Source organism: Nyctibius grandis, chromosome 4 (genome assembly GCF_013368605.1).
Source record: "Nyctibius grandis isolate bNycGra1 chromosome 4, bNycGra1.pri, whole genome shotgun sequence".
Lineage (NCBI taxonomy): Eukaryota > Metazoa > Chordata > Aves > Nyctibiiformes > Nyctibiidae > Nyctibius > Nyctibius grandis.
This window is the reverse complement of record NC_090661.1, coordinates 53205734-53219330: the sequence shown is the minus strand read 5'-3', so window position 1 is coordinate 53219330 and position 13597 is coordinate 53205734. Positions and strand designations below refer to the sequence as shown.

The following is a 13597-nucleotide window of genomic DNA, read 5'->3' as shown; positions in this document are numbered from 1 at the left end:
ATCCGTTAAAAAATAAAAAATATTAAATCTATGCTGACTAAGGTAATATGCTGAGAATGAAGGGTGGCAAGTTTTGTGTGTTCCCTCCCACTACTCATTTTGCTTTGAAATATGTGCCAAAGAACCTGTGAACCATGTTGGAGATATGTGCTTGCATAGTATGTCAGCGAGCAATACAGAAAACTTTATGATGTGTAACAGCTTATGACACAGAGGATAATTATGAGCTACCTGTCTCTTTCCTTCCTAGATGGTACTGAACCCTCCCATATGCACTACGAAAATGATGAGAACTACTTCCGGGGCTATGAATGGTGGCTGATGAAAGAAGCTAAAAAGAGAAACCCCAAAATTAAACTGATTGGTAAATTGCTTCAAGCTTTAGGATTTAAATGCTTTTCCTCTCCTAACTAAATTACATATCTGAACCTTAATTAGCATATTAATTTTAATGGACAGATGTTTTGATGTTGCCGCAGACAAAGTAGAATCTCTAATATTCGGTAATCTTGCCTTGATGCTTCAGTTAAACTTACTATGTTTTACTTTGTTACAGTAGCATAACATTCTTATGTTGTGCTACTGTAACAAGTAGCATAACAAGAATGTATGTAACAAGTAGCATAGGATAAGAAACGACGAATAATTTGCTTGTATCAAGTGATGTTAATGCTTAGACTGTATCACAGCAATGAACATAAATGATTTATCATGAGAGATGAATTTCTGAATAATAGAGTAAAAAATTTGGGAGGGATAAAGTAAACTTACAGGAAGTATAAATCTGTAAATATTTTATACACTAAATTCAATTATATGTTCTTATTACAAACCCATCAGCCCCTCCCCGCTATAGTGGTTCTTGTCTTCTGATTTGTCTTACGTATGTAATTGAGTTGTAAGAGGACTTTCCTGTCTCCCCGTTTTGATCGTGGGTTGTGTGTGTGCTGTGACAGTACAAATGTGAAACCCTAGATTTTAACTAAAACACTTTACAAAATGTATTTCACATGAAACAAGGGAAGAAATCTGTCAATTAAAAAGTATTTAATTCCCCCTCTTCCAGGGGTCAGGCTTTGCCATATCCAGCCACGAGGCATTACTTGGTGCAAGATGTGCCAGTCAGGGTCTGTTAGACAGGCACTGTGACAAGCAGTAAGCTTACCATCTATGACTAATTGTGATTATTAATAACCTCCCTCTTCCCTCAGATCAAGCACTCAACAAAGTAAGGAGGGTTTGCCTTTGAATTAGCCTATGGTGTCTTACACAAAGTCAGCAGAAAACATAGCAGGATCTGGTTAGCTTAATTTGTTTTTCTTATTTACTACAAGATGAAGTAAACAGCTGAGACTCAGAAATGCTTTTTCATGATCCTAGTCTTTCTTCTTCTGTTATGATTAGATCATCACTTCTTCTGAAATTCATATGCAGGAGATTAACAATTTTTGGTGTTCAGTGTTGATCCTTTGTCTATAACTTTGTAAATTTTTATCCTAAAATCTTTGGAATTGAAAAATTGTATGTAGTCAGTTGTTCTCTAGTAATGAAGGTTTTCTAGCTTAAAAAAAGAGCAGCTATTAATATATTTGATCACAATTTATATTAGAGCATACTCTCCACTTGAATAAGTTATGTTTAATTGTCTTCCCTGGAACAATGTGAATCTGAAGTGCTTATCTGCTCCTTCATTTTAGGTAGAACAAATTACAGCTTGCTGTTGAGATTTATCGAGTAAGTGTAGACCAACCACTTATCTTACTCATTTGTTTTTCTTCTCTCTTTCCAGGATTACCTTGGACATTTCCAGCATGGATAGGGAAGGGTGAAAACTGGCCCTATGACTATCCAGATGTCACTGCTTACTATGTTGTTTCTTGGATATTAGGAGCCAAACAGTATCATAATTTGGACATTGATTATGTTGGGGTCAGTAAATCAAAATCTCCTGTATATTTTATCTATCTTAATTCCTAAGATCTTGGTCTTGTCTGATTACTGGAGGAGGGGGATGGGAAGAGAAATTGTTTTATAATTGCAGTTTTGGCTTTTTGTGTTGCAAGGGGAAAGGTAGAAGTTATGTCAGCTTACAGCGTTTCTGCAATAATGGCCATTAAAGCAGAACCAGTGTAAAATGAGTAGTCTGCTGCCATCCCAAATCTATAACAAAGTTACCTGAGAATTTGAGAATTCTGAAACCTGTTTGAGTCTTGGGCTTGTTGTTTTCTGCCTTGCTTGTTCTGCTTAGGTTTCAGCAGTTACCAGCTAACAAAAAGCATTAGTTAAGTTAGTTGGTGAAAGTCAGCTAACACCGCTTCTTGGCATGAAATACGGTCGCTGTTTTGCGGAAGGGCAATCCTCTACAACTTCTTCCATTTTTACCAGCATTATTTATAGTAGATAAAGGTGCTGGTGTTACAGTGCAATATATGGAAGTAGTGAATGAATGTCAGACAAATGTCGTAATTTGGAGATGAGAGAGAGAAGCAGACAATCTGGAAAAGCACTTTTCAAGTTCATTATATGAGATTCAACTTTTTTTTTTCTGATTAAGAAAATACGTGGCTAGGATTCCTCTAAAATCAGTCCTATACTTACTGAAACACTTATTTTGGACTTTTAAGTTTTTTGATGTGAGACAGTTGTTTAACTGCAGAAAAGCTGAAAATCACTTCAGCATTCTAGAGCAAAGCTTCTGAAACTGTGGTTCTCACCCCTCAAAGAAGTCTGACCTTTCTGCTGTAATGTGGGAAAGTATATCCGATGTATATCTCCTCTGGAATGCACCCCTCTTGATGTTGCTGACTTATTTCAGCTGTGTCAGTCTTGCATTTGGAGTAACACAGGGATGCTTCAGCAATTCAACTTGGGGGGACAGGGAGAACAACTGCTGTTAAATTTTCTTTTTTGCTATGCTCTTAGAGTAGAAGGTAAGTTCTGCACTTTACATATTTGAGTTATGTCTGCCTTCTGTATTGTTACTTCACTCTGATGGGCCTTCTGAATTCTATGCTTCTAAGAAAAGGGAACTTCTGCTTCTGCAGGCAAGGTGGGGCATTGCATATTGTCTGGCTTCTTTGTGGGTATAATCTGAAATACAGGAAAGCAGTGAGGTCTGTGAAGGCTCAGAAACTGTCAAAACAATTTTCATGCTGTTCTGATTCTACATTGTTAGCCTTTACTGCTTTTTCAGTTTATACCACATATTATATATCATCATTTGCTTTATGATGAAAAGAGCCTTTCAACTTTTTGATCGGCTTGTTTCTGAAGTCATGCATTAGCACTTATGGAAAGATCTAGAAATATCAAAATCAAATGGACGTATCCCACCTACAAGAAACTGCTTGTACGTGGTTGGGTAATCTACACCTACAGGGGGTACTTCCACCTTTACTGGTGAATGTGAGTCATAGTGTTCATGTTGCACTTTTAGAAAAAAGAAAGTAAGAAGGTTTCTGACTATGGATTTTATTGGCCAGGGTATTTGGTAGAAAGGAAAACTAGCATTCCTGCTTTTGAATTTTAAGCTGTGTTTAGCTTACAGTCTTTCCATAAAAGATGAAAAATCCAGAGCGACAGAAAAGAGATAATTTTGTGTCTGTTTACTTAAACTATGCTGGATCTGTCTTGTGTTTAAGTATGGGTACAGTCCTGTGTAAATTAGAAGGAACTGTAAGCGTTATTGAATAACACCCTGAAACTGTAGGCAATTGTTCGGTATGTAACTTATTCCAGCTCTCCTATGTCAGTGTATGGCAATGTGCCTATTCGTTAGGACCACGCCTTGAAGCCGCAATGTGTTTCTCAATGATTTCTAACAAACTGTAGACCCATTGGTAATAATGTCATGTGTAACACTGCTACCATTGTAGAGCTCAAGCAGCGCTAGAGTTCTTTTCAACAAGAAGGCAATCAGTAGACTTTAGAGATAGATAAACAAGCAGCTCTTTTGAACTTTCATACAGAGTTTTCCCCTGAAGAATTGATAACAAAACCAACCGGAACACTTTCCTCTAGCAAACTGAAACCAGTTCATTAATGGATTGTATAATCTTATATATACATATATATACTTATCATATCTGTAAATAAAATCTTTCATTTTGCATTGACATCCTGATTTTTCTAAATAGCTTTCTACTTTTCCTTTATAGATATGGAATGAAAGGGCATTTAGTAGCAAATATATTAAGGTATGTATTTTTTCTTATTTCTCTGAAGTGAAATGTTTGTTTTTGTTATCGTATCTAAACAGTTAGCTTGTCTGAATTTGCCTGGAAGAGGGACCTTAATCCTGCAACTACTTCAGTTATTGAACTCTATTTCTTGTAGTTGCAGGCATGGAATGCTAACAGGATCAGATCTCTAGATCTTTTTTTTGTGTGTGTTATTTTGAACTGTAAGTGTGTCAGTGTATGCTGAGTGTTCAGGACCTTCACATTTCAATGGAAGCTCCAGTTGATGCTACTGAATTAATACAAATTCATTGTCTTTGTACTGGCTTGGATATAGTTCAACATCTAGAATTACTTAAAATTCTGTAGCAAAGTTCCAGTGGATATAGTGCCCTTAAATTATTGGTATAAAACTCCAGGTTCTTATTTTATGGAAAAGGTAAATCAGAAAACATAAACAAGGCTCTGTGTTTTTAACTGTGCAAAATTCAGTACCTCCCGTTCTAAAAGAGTTGGAGGAACACAGTATTTCACATAACCAGCCTTGAGATCTCTCTAATATCTCTCACTGCTGCCTGCCTCTGCTGCCCCCCTGTCCTTCTTTGAAAACTGTTTCTGTTTGTTATGTTGAAGTGGAATCTTAAGTACAAGCTTCTGCTTTGTTCGTTTCCTTGTTGCTGCTTCAAGGCTAAGAAGCAATTGCATTACCTCTTCTTAAAAGCAAATAAGAGTTAAATTGAGTGTATAGGAAAAACTAATTTTTTTTTTCAGAACTCAGCAGGGATTGGATCCCATCTGCTTAAAATTAGTCAATTAGCAGCTATTAGAAAAGTTTCAGTTCTTACAGTTTGTGTACACTGAATGAGGTTAGTCACATCATTTGTCCTTGGCAACTTCTGTAGCTATTATGTTCAATGATTAGTTTTAGTAGAATGATACAGGAAACGGTGTACAACAGTTAAACTTGACATTGCAATAAGAGCAAAAAAGTATCTTTAAGTATCTTTCATGAGGCTGGCATATATAGAATTCTGCTTACTCCTGAGAACTGAGAATGCTGTCCTATAAAACATTTCTTTTTAAAATTGTATTTCTGAGAATGTAGAATTAGATGAATACCCTTATAACTGTTTCCTATGATTTGTGCAGTGCTTTGACTGAGGAAGGGCAGGAAGCACTGGCAGAAAACTCTGTGCCGGTCGTATAAATTGTACAAAGAAAGGGGAATACCTTATATCCAGCTTTATGGATTTCTTGTTAACAAATACGTTAATCAAACGTGTATTGTAAACTGATTTACTGGGTCCACTGTTGCCACAGTAACTTAGTTTCCAAGTCTCATTACATCTTAGACCAAATTCTGTTGTGTGTATTTCATTCCACAACTAATTTAATTGAAGGTATTTTCTAGACTCAGAGGTTTGGCATTAAAGTTTTTGAGTGACTTACAAAATCCCTTCCAGAGAAAACATGAATACACTAAAGTGTGACACAGGAGGATATCTTGGCATCTATGTCAAGGTGTCTTGTTTTTTTGGGCATGTTAAGTAACAAAAGTCTGGTGGATGTGCAGATGCTTCAGACTTTGCTAGTGAAGCTACTTAAATCCCCGTCTAAATGTGTTCAGTGGGTGTGGTTAGAATCCACTTAAAATATCCCATCCCAATGTGTGTTCAGCACAAACCATAGCCTAATTTTTTTAAAGCTAGGAAACAAGTTCATAGGGTGCTCTCTTTATTACAAAAAAGCCTCAGAAACTAGAAGTTTTCTGTTATATTTAGCCTCGGACAGTGTTGGTGCCAGGCTTTTCTTTTTCAAAAAGAAAAGTGGTTCACTAATCAGGTGTGGCCTAATGGAGAAATCACTAAGGGTACTAGTAGTCTTCTAAAGGATAACCCTAATCACAGGTAAATTATGCTGGTAGGGGAGGAGGGGAAAGTGTTTGTGTGTGGACTTCAAGGAGAAATCTCTAGTTGTTCGGTATGTATGTTATAGGAACAAAAGCAGACAGAATTGAAACCCCTTGTCTGCAGGCTGGAATAAAACTATGCAAGTAAGATGAAAGGTAAATAGTGAGGGATTTTTGGTTTTTGAGCTGCAAGTTCTGTTTCTTTGCTGGCTAGATGTTACATTGCTTGGAGTGCCTATGAGACTGAATTCTTTGTAAAAGGAATCATCAGAGAGAAGGCAGATCTTACTGTAAATAAAATACTCATTTTATTTCACTATGTCACTGATTGGCTCTTTTTTTTTAAATGGTTTTCTGGCTTTCTATGTGTTTTGTAAGAAATAGAAATCTTCTGTTTTGCTCAGTCCTATGTCATGTCACCTGGAGGCTTTCTCATCTGTTTGTCTTGGCTTCCTTATGGGGGGAGAATGAATGTGGAGAACAAACTGTCGAGTTTGGGGGTTGGACTAGATGATCTCCAGGGGTCCCTTAACCGTTCTGTGATTCTGTGAGTATAGGTGTGGCATTTTTCTTGTTAGCTTTTTAAATGCTGTTGAATTGGGACTAAGCTTTTGGCTTCTAGAACTAAATGTTTAGTTTAAAATTTGATCTTAAAATCACCAAAATATTTGCTGAAAAGTGTCAGCCTTCCCTCCACTGTACCTTAACTGATACAAGGCTTTTTATTTAACACCTATTTTACCATTCATTCTCATACTCTCTGCAGGGTTGCATGCCATCTATTCTCTAATCGGCATGACAGTTCTATTTGCAGCCTGCCATTTCAAAAAAGGTCTATTTACCGAAGTGTGCTGTTGCACACCAAACATTTCCTGTAGTGTCTGACAAATACATGACATAGATAAGCTCTTCGTTATTGTGCTAAATTTTTACTTTTAAGAAGTTATTTTAGTTACTTCATCCATTAAGGTGCTAGTTATGTTTCTTATTAAGTAGAAAAAATGAAAAAAAGAAATGATGATTCTATTGCTTATAAATTCTTATTCAATAAGATCCTATTCTTCCAATTGTATTTTTAAATACTGTCATCTTAAACTAACCCTAAAATTGAAGGAGTATCTATATAAACATGAATACTGTGTGTGAGGGAACCATTCTGTGTATGTTATTATGGAGTGCATTTTGAGTGTCTACAGTTCTGTGTCTTCGGTACTTATCTTTCAACGTGGAAGTTCTTCAGCCTCTCCAGTCATTTTGGTCTTCTGAACTATCTGTGTGGTCAGGCAGTTTTTCCAAATGTCTAGCTAGCTAGAAAGCTTTAAATTGCAAGGACCTTGCTGTAAGTATTTCTACCATTATTAATTTTTCTTCTGAAAAACTTCATGTTTCAAAGGCTTCAAGCAGCTGAACAGAACTTCATTGCTACTTTTCTTCTTAATAAATTTTATGTCCTTTAGATCTAGGCTTTCATTGTCACCAACACTTGGACTTTGCTTTGTGTCCTTATTTGACTACACATCAAAATAGAAATGCTCCCCATTCTTCCTCACATTTCTGGAGGGCTATTACAAGAAATTATTTAAGGATTCATGCCTACTGATCTTCAAATAGTTAGAAAAATCTTTCTTATGCATGCATATATACAGCACATAGTACATTATTCCTCTATATCCAGGATTGAAAGAAGGATTTTAGACACTGGACTGATGTCCTTTTTCAGATGCAACTGTATGTGGAAGCTGCTGAAAATACTTTAAAAAAAAAAAAATCATTTTTATTGAGTGTTCAGATAAATCATGCTGTATAATACCAGCCCTGTATAAGCCTGGTTCATTCTTAACTGTTAGAGCTGGGGATATTTTGCCTGCATATATTTTGTCTAAGAAGTTCCACGGGCAGATGTGAGAGGTTTATCATCTTCGGCAGTGAAGTAGTAAGGAGAAGCTGGAAAGAGAGTAGGAATCCTCTTCTGCTGGCATGTTTGGATTCAAAGTTGACTGCCCTCAGTTTTGTTGTAAATATGCAATTCCAGTTTTATGCATTATGTTCCTGAAAATTAGTGAGACATATGAGACCCAGGTAGAGGGTAAACTTAAATATCAGACACTTGTAAGATCAAGGGCTTTTTTTTTTTTTGTTGTTCAGTGAAATAGCCTGTGAAAAGAATGCTTAGGTGTGCTCCTCACTTGAAAAGGACAGATGTTTGGCAATGATTTCTGTTCTTGTAGAAAACTGTATGGTTACAAGGTCTTTTCTATTTTAAAAATTCAATTCATGATTTCTCAATATACTTTTTTTGGGATCAGGTTAACTTTCACTTCTGATCACTTGTGGAGGTATCTCCACTTTCACATTCCAACCAGTCATCATTTTCAGATCAACGATGGGATGAGGGGGAAAGGTTTTAAACTGAAAGAGGGTAGGTTTGGATTAGATATTAGGAAGAAATTCTTTACTGTTAGAGTGGTGAGACACTGGAACAGATTGCCCAGAGAAGTTGTGGATGCCCCCTCCTTGGCAGTGTTTAAGGCCAGGTTGGATGAGGCTTTGAAGCAACCTGTTCGAGTGGAAAGGTGTCCCCGCCCGTGACAGGGGGTTTGGAACTAGATGATCTTTAAAGGTCCCTACCAACCGAAACCATTCTATGATTCTATGATATGAACTTAATGTGACTGACTTTATGATAAATATATTACTCACACGTAATGAATTACATGCATGCAATGGATGGAGTCAGTATGTTGAGAGTGTCCGAGTGGAGTACATGTATGCTGTCACGTGGGCTGTCAAAAGTAATACAAGTGATGAGAAGCCCATTTTTATGTAACGGCTATCTGAATGCCATAGATAACTCTTCAGCGTTAACAATACTTACCATCAACTTTGTCTTAGTTGTCATTATGACTCTCCTTTGAGAAGTGAGAACTTTTCTTATCCATCTTGGTCTAAGACAAATACTTCCACTGACTTCTTCTACAGTTCTTAAATTGTTTTCAGTCTTAAATTTTCATGTTGCCTGATTGATGAAGGCTGTACTTTAAGTGGTGTTATCTGTTACTAAGGTACTTCGACAATCTTTGGACAGACTGGGTCTATGGAACATTGGCATCATCGCTGCAGATGGAGATTGGAACATTTCAAAGGAGATGATAGTTGATCCGTATCTTAATGATGCTATTGAGGTAGTCGGGTAAGTGTGGGAGAAGGGAGGAATTTTACACATTGCTTATTGCTTCATTTCTGTAAGTAAGCCTTCACCTCCATTTTGAGAAGTCATATATTCTTATTTGAAACTTCCGAGCCATTCCCAGTTTTGTTGTCATCATGTACAGTGATGACTGACTACTCTTTCCTGTCTTCCTCTCTTCTTTCAGTTTAGTGCATGTATAAGGTAACCTTACCACTCTTCCATCATTTCTTTCAAGTGTTCCGTTAGGAGCTATATTTTAGGCTTCTTGTCTTAGCACTAGTGAATGACAGGAGGCTTCTAGCTAAGATTAGATAGATTAGCTAAGATTAGCATGTGCCTCTTCAAAGTCAGAAAAACCTTAGGACTGAATTTCTTGGTCTGCAGTCAGTTTTAATTTCAGGTGAACTTGAAGTTTCACCCTGGAACTTATCACCCTGGGACTTTCCATGCTTGTAGTGTTCCCTGCAACATGTCATTTGCTTAAGATTTTTCTGGTCATGTCCTAAAGCTATGAGTTTCTGTTTGTTGCTTATATCTGATAACAGATCGTATTAGAAGTGCACACACAGACAGTGAAGTGGAAGGAAAAACAAGCATCCAAATCTTGTTTTTAAACTAATAGAACCATCTCAATTTTAGGAGCTAGGAATGCCCACTGTTGTAGTTCTAGCAAATGGCAACTTGATTGCCTGCACTCTTCCTCCATAATATACTTAATTACTACCTTGCTTCTGTCAACTGGCTTGATACTTATTCTGCTGCTCTTGCTTTCTTGGTAATCTCCGATTTCTCAAAACTATGAATCGTTTTTTAAAAATTATAGCATGTTTCCAGTGAAAATGACCTGTATGTGTATAAATTGTTTACTTGTGTTACATTTGTTAACTTGCTTACCTCCATTGTTAATCTTGCTCTGATAAGAACATGCTTGTGGTCCCTAGTGTACCATTTATCCTTATTTATATGTAAGAGGTGTGATATGCTCGTAGTTGTTTAAACTAATGCATGGTTCAAAGGTTATAGCATGTGGGTTAAGCAGGGATTTTATAAAGAAACTCTTTTCAGATGTTGTGCTTCTAAACACTGATCACCTGGAAGTGGCTGCTTCAGAAATACCAATTATAATGCCAACATTGAGTAACTCATTTGGTTTAAAAACTTATGACTTAGGTTAGGCAAGACTTGCACCTCAGCAAGTTGTAGTCCATTAGGAAATATTTTAGTTATGACTTCCATGCCAATGAAACTTGCAGAAGGAGTACACTGAGTGTGTATGGTTCTTACTTCTTTAAGAGCTTGACAGAATCAAGACTAGGAGTACCTGTTCTTGTTTGTAGCCTTTAAGACCACAGACATGTTTTAGTTGTCCTTTAAGATGAAAGTTCCTATTGTCAGAGGTTTTTATTGAATGTTATATATATTACATAGTTCAAAGCACAAGCTAGAAACTTAATTTTGGATTTATGTAACTGATCTTAAGACATAATGTTTGTCTCAATTAAAAACAATAGATTTTACAGTTAGAACAGCCTTGTCTTTTTATGTCTTATTTTTGGGGTTGTTATCTGTAATTAGGTAGAATTTAATATCTTCACAACCCCTTTGGGCAACTGATTCCATGTGTTTGACCATACTTAGGCTCTTTTTTCTTTTTTTTTTTTTTTCTTTAAGTTCTTACACCTAACTGAATTTTTCATCAGTCCACAGCCTGTACTCTTGCAAGGGGTTATTCTGTCCCAGGTGTAGGACTTTGTGTTTGCAGCTGTTGAACTTGACGAGATGCCTGTCAGCCTGTTTTTTCCAGTCTGTGAGTTCCCTCTAAATAACAGCCCTCCTTCTCAGCATAGTTGTGGGTTAACCCTGGCAGGCAGCTCAGCCCAGCCCCACACAGCCACTCCCCTGCAGTGGGATGGCGGGGGCAGGGGGGGGATCAAAAGAGTGAAAGTGAGAAAACTTGTGGGTTGAAATGAAGACAGTTAAATAGGGAAAGCAAAAGTTGTGTGTGCATGAGCAAAGCAAAAGGTGAACTTCCTGAGTTTTATTAAAGACATAAAACAGTTTTGGCCCTATTATCAGCCTATGGGGACATCGCTAGCAATCTGCACCCTGGTTGGACTTTTCTGCCCACCTTGGTGGGAGACCTTGCTAAAGGTAAGGTATATGACATCCACTGATTTCACCTTGACCTCACAGGTAGTCTTGTCGTAGAAAGTAATCATATTTGTCAGGCATGATTTGCCCTTGGTAAATCCATGCTGCCATTTCCAGTCATCCTCCTGTCTTTCCTGTGCTTGGCAGTGGCTTCCAGGAAGACTTGCTCTATAACCTTCGTGGGGACTGAGGCTAGGTTGATGGGCCTGTATTTTCTCAGATCCTCCTTCTTGAAGATGGGCATTAAAACTGTTTTTCTCTAGTCATCAGGAACCTTCCATAACCGCTAAGTACTTTAGCTTTTGTAGTATGGTAAGTCTGCAAACCAAATACTGCCTTATTCTAATGCAAGATATAACAGGAAAATACAATGCAGAATTAGCACTAACAGTTCTTAAGACTTTGGGGCAGGAAATCTTGATGTTTCAGGCTACTGTCAGACTGCAGATAAGCTAGTTCAGATTCTGATCTGTGGGGAAAAAAAATCTTGCAGCACTGTTTCCTGCAGGTAGTGTTCCCTGTTAGAGAAGACAGTATATGGTAGAAATATACAGAACGATTTGAAGGTAGTTAGGCATTTGATATTATCTGGATTTACAAGTACAGCAAATGCTGTTTAGGGGACCTCTGGACTTCGAGGAACTACATCATTAGACTCGGTCTTACGTGACATTTTAGATTTGCTTTATTGACTTTCAAGGCCTTAAAATGTCTCTAGGGAAGTGTACAGTGGTTGCAATTTTAAAACTGTAAATAAAACGCAGTTGAGTAATAAGGTGTGTATGCGTCTGGGGTTTTTCTCGTTTCTTGTCGGTTGTGTTTGGGGAGAGCTGATCTCATTTGTGTTGCTCCACTGTTAAATGGTTGATAGGGGGAATCAACTCCTTAATTAAATGTTTACTGTGCTTTCACAAGGTTTGTAAGTTATAATTCAGTTGTCCTTGACTGGTATGTCCTCCTTGTAGCCTAACCCTCAACATTGTAACATCTAAGTGGCTGATCTGCAAATAGAGTATCTTGCATGAAATGTGATTTGCTTTGTCTTTATCTGCAGTTTTGTGTGTGTAAGAAAATAAGAACCAAATGTTTTTCATTTTTCCTTTTGTCATGTACTTTGGGTTTTGGCATGGTAGAGGAAGAAAGTGTCCTTTGAAGGTACTTAGTGCTTGACAATCTATTACATTTTGTTTGGTGTAACAGTTGTTGTCCAAGTTGTAAAAACAAGAATTGGAACATGATTTGTTTTTGAAATATGTTCAAATAGTGTTGAAGAAGATGCTGCTTTTCCTGATATAAATTTTTGGCTATTTTTTCCCTCAAGCTGTTGAGATACACATTGGATAAGCACGGTCTGCAGCAGGTGAGGATCATAGCCAGCGATAGACTGTGGGAGCCCATTTCCTTTGTCTTGCTGCTTGACTCTGAGCTCCACGGAGTGGTCGATGTGATTGGGTAGGGGGTTCTCTCTTTTTTTTCTTTCTTGGTGGTTTGTTCATCGTTTGTTTTCATCTTGCTTATTTATACCTAGCACAGCTAAAGCTTTACCTCTCTATACTCTTACCTGCAATGAAAGGATTGATACTATAATCTTTCTTACTACCTCACATCAAATCACATGGGCTGTTGTCCTGATGACAGCCTCAACTCTTTAACAGAATCGTAAGTCTCCTATCATGTGGAAGATTCCTGTTGGCTGTGGTTGCACTTCTGATGAATTGAAGGTTTTTTGGACAACCCTTTTTATTCTGAGGGTTGTTTTGATTCCTGTATTTGGTATGCAAAAAGTGCTTTAGCTTTACAGCTTTGTATACAGCCTTGTATTACTGACTTCCACTGGTCTGTTACAGAAATGGGTGTGATCCAGAAATTAATTGGGACTATGATTCTTTTTTTTAGTTACAATAATGTCTTGATTCTTAGTTCCTGTTTTGTTTTGATGGGAAGGTTGTGTTTGGAAAGCATGCAGCCAGCTGACTTGTTTTTCTAGTTCTGGGTTTCATCATATGTTGCTAATATTTTGCAAAAGCAGTAGACTAAATTTGAGATTGATTATTGACTTGTCTGCTGAAGGGAAATGTGTGTAAGACTTGCTCATTAACTTTTCTTTTTACAGTAGCACTAAATTTTAATTACGAGGTTCCATAAACTTACCTGACCCAATCACGTGTT

At 37.3% G+C, this 13597-nt stretch overlaps 1 protein-coding gene across 3 annotated transcripts in view; it reads left to right on the top strand.

The window, feature by feature from the left end:
- The first annotated feature begins 250 nt into the window (after positions 1-250).
- LOC137662171 (galactocerebrosidase-like) overlaps positions 251-13597 on the top strand; it is a 34954-nt gene continuing 21607 nt past the window's right edge. For 2 of the 3 annotated variants that reach the window (XM_068398276.1, XM_068398277.1), the window contains exons 1-4: positions 271-364; positions 1790-1929; positions 4158-4196; positions 12750-12880. In XM_068398276.1, coding sequence (XP_068254377.1) covers positions 271-364; positions 1790-1929; positions 4158-4196; positions 12750-12880 — 404 coding nt within the window. Of the gene's footprint in view, positions 365-1789; positions 1930-4157; positions 4197-9149; positions 9278-12749; positions 12881-13597 lie in introns of all 3 variants that reach the window. The other variant, XM_068398278.1, reaches the window with a different exon arrangement.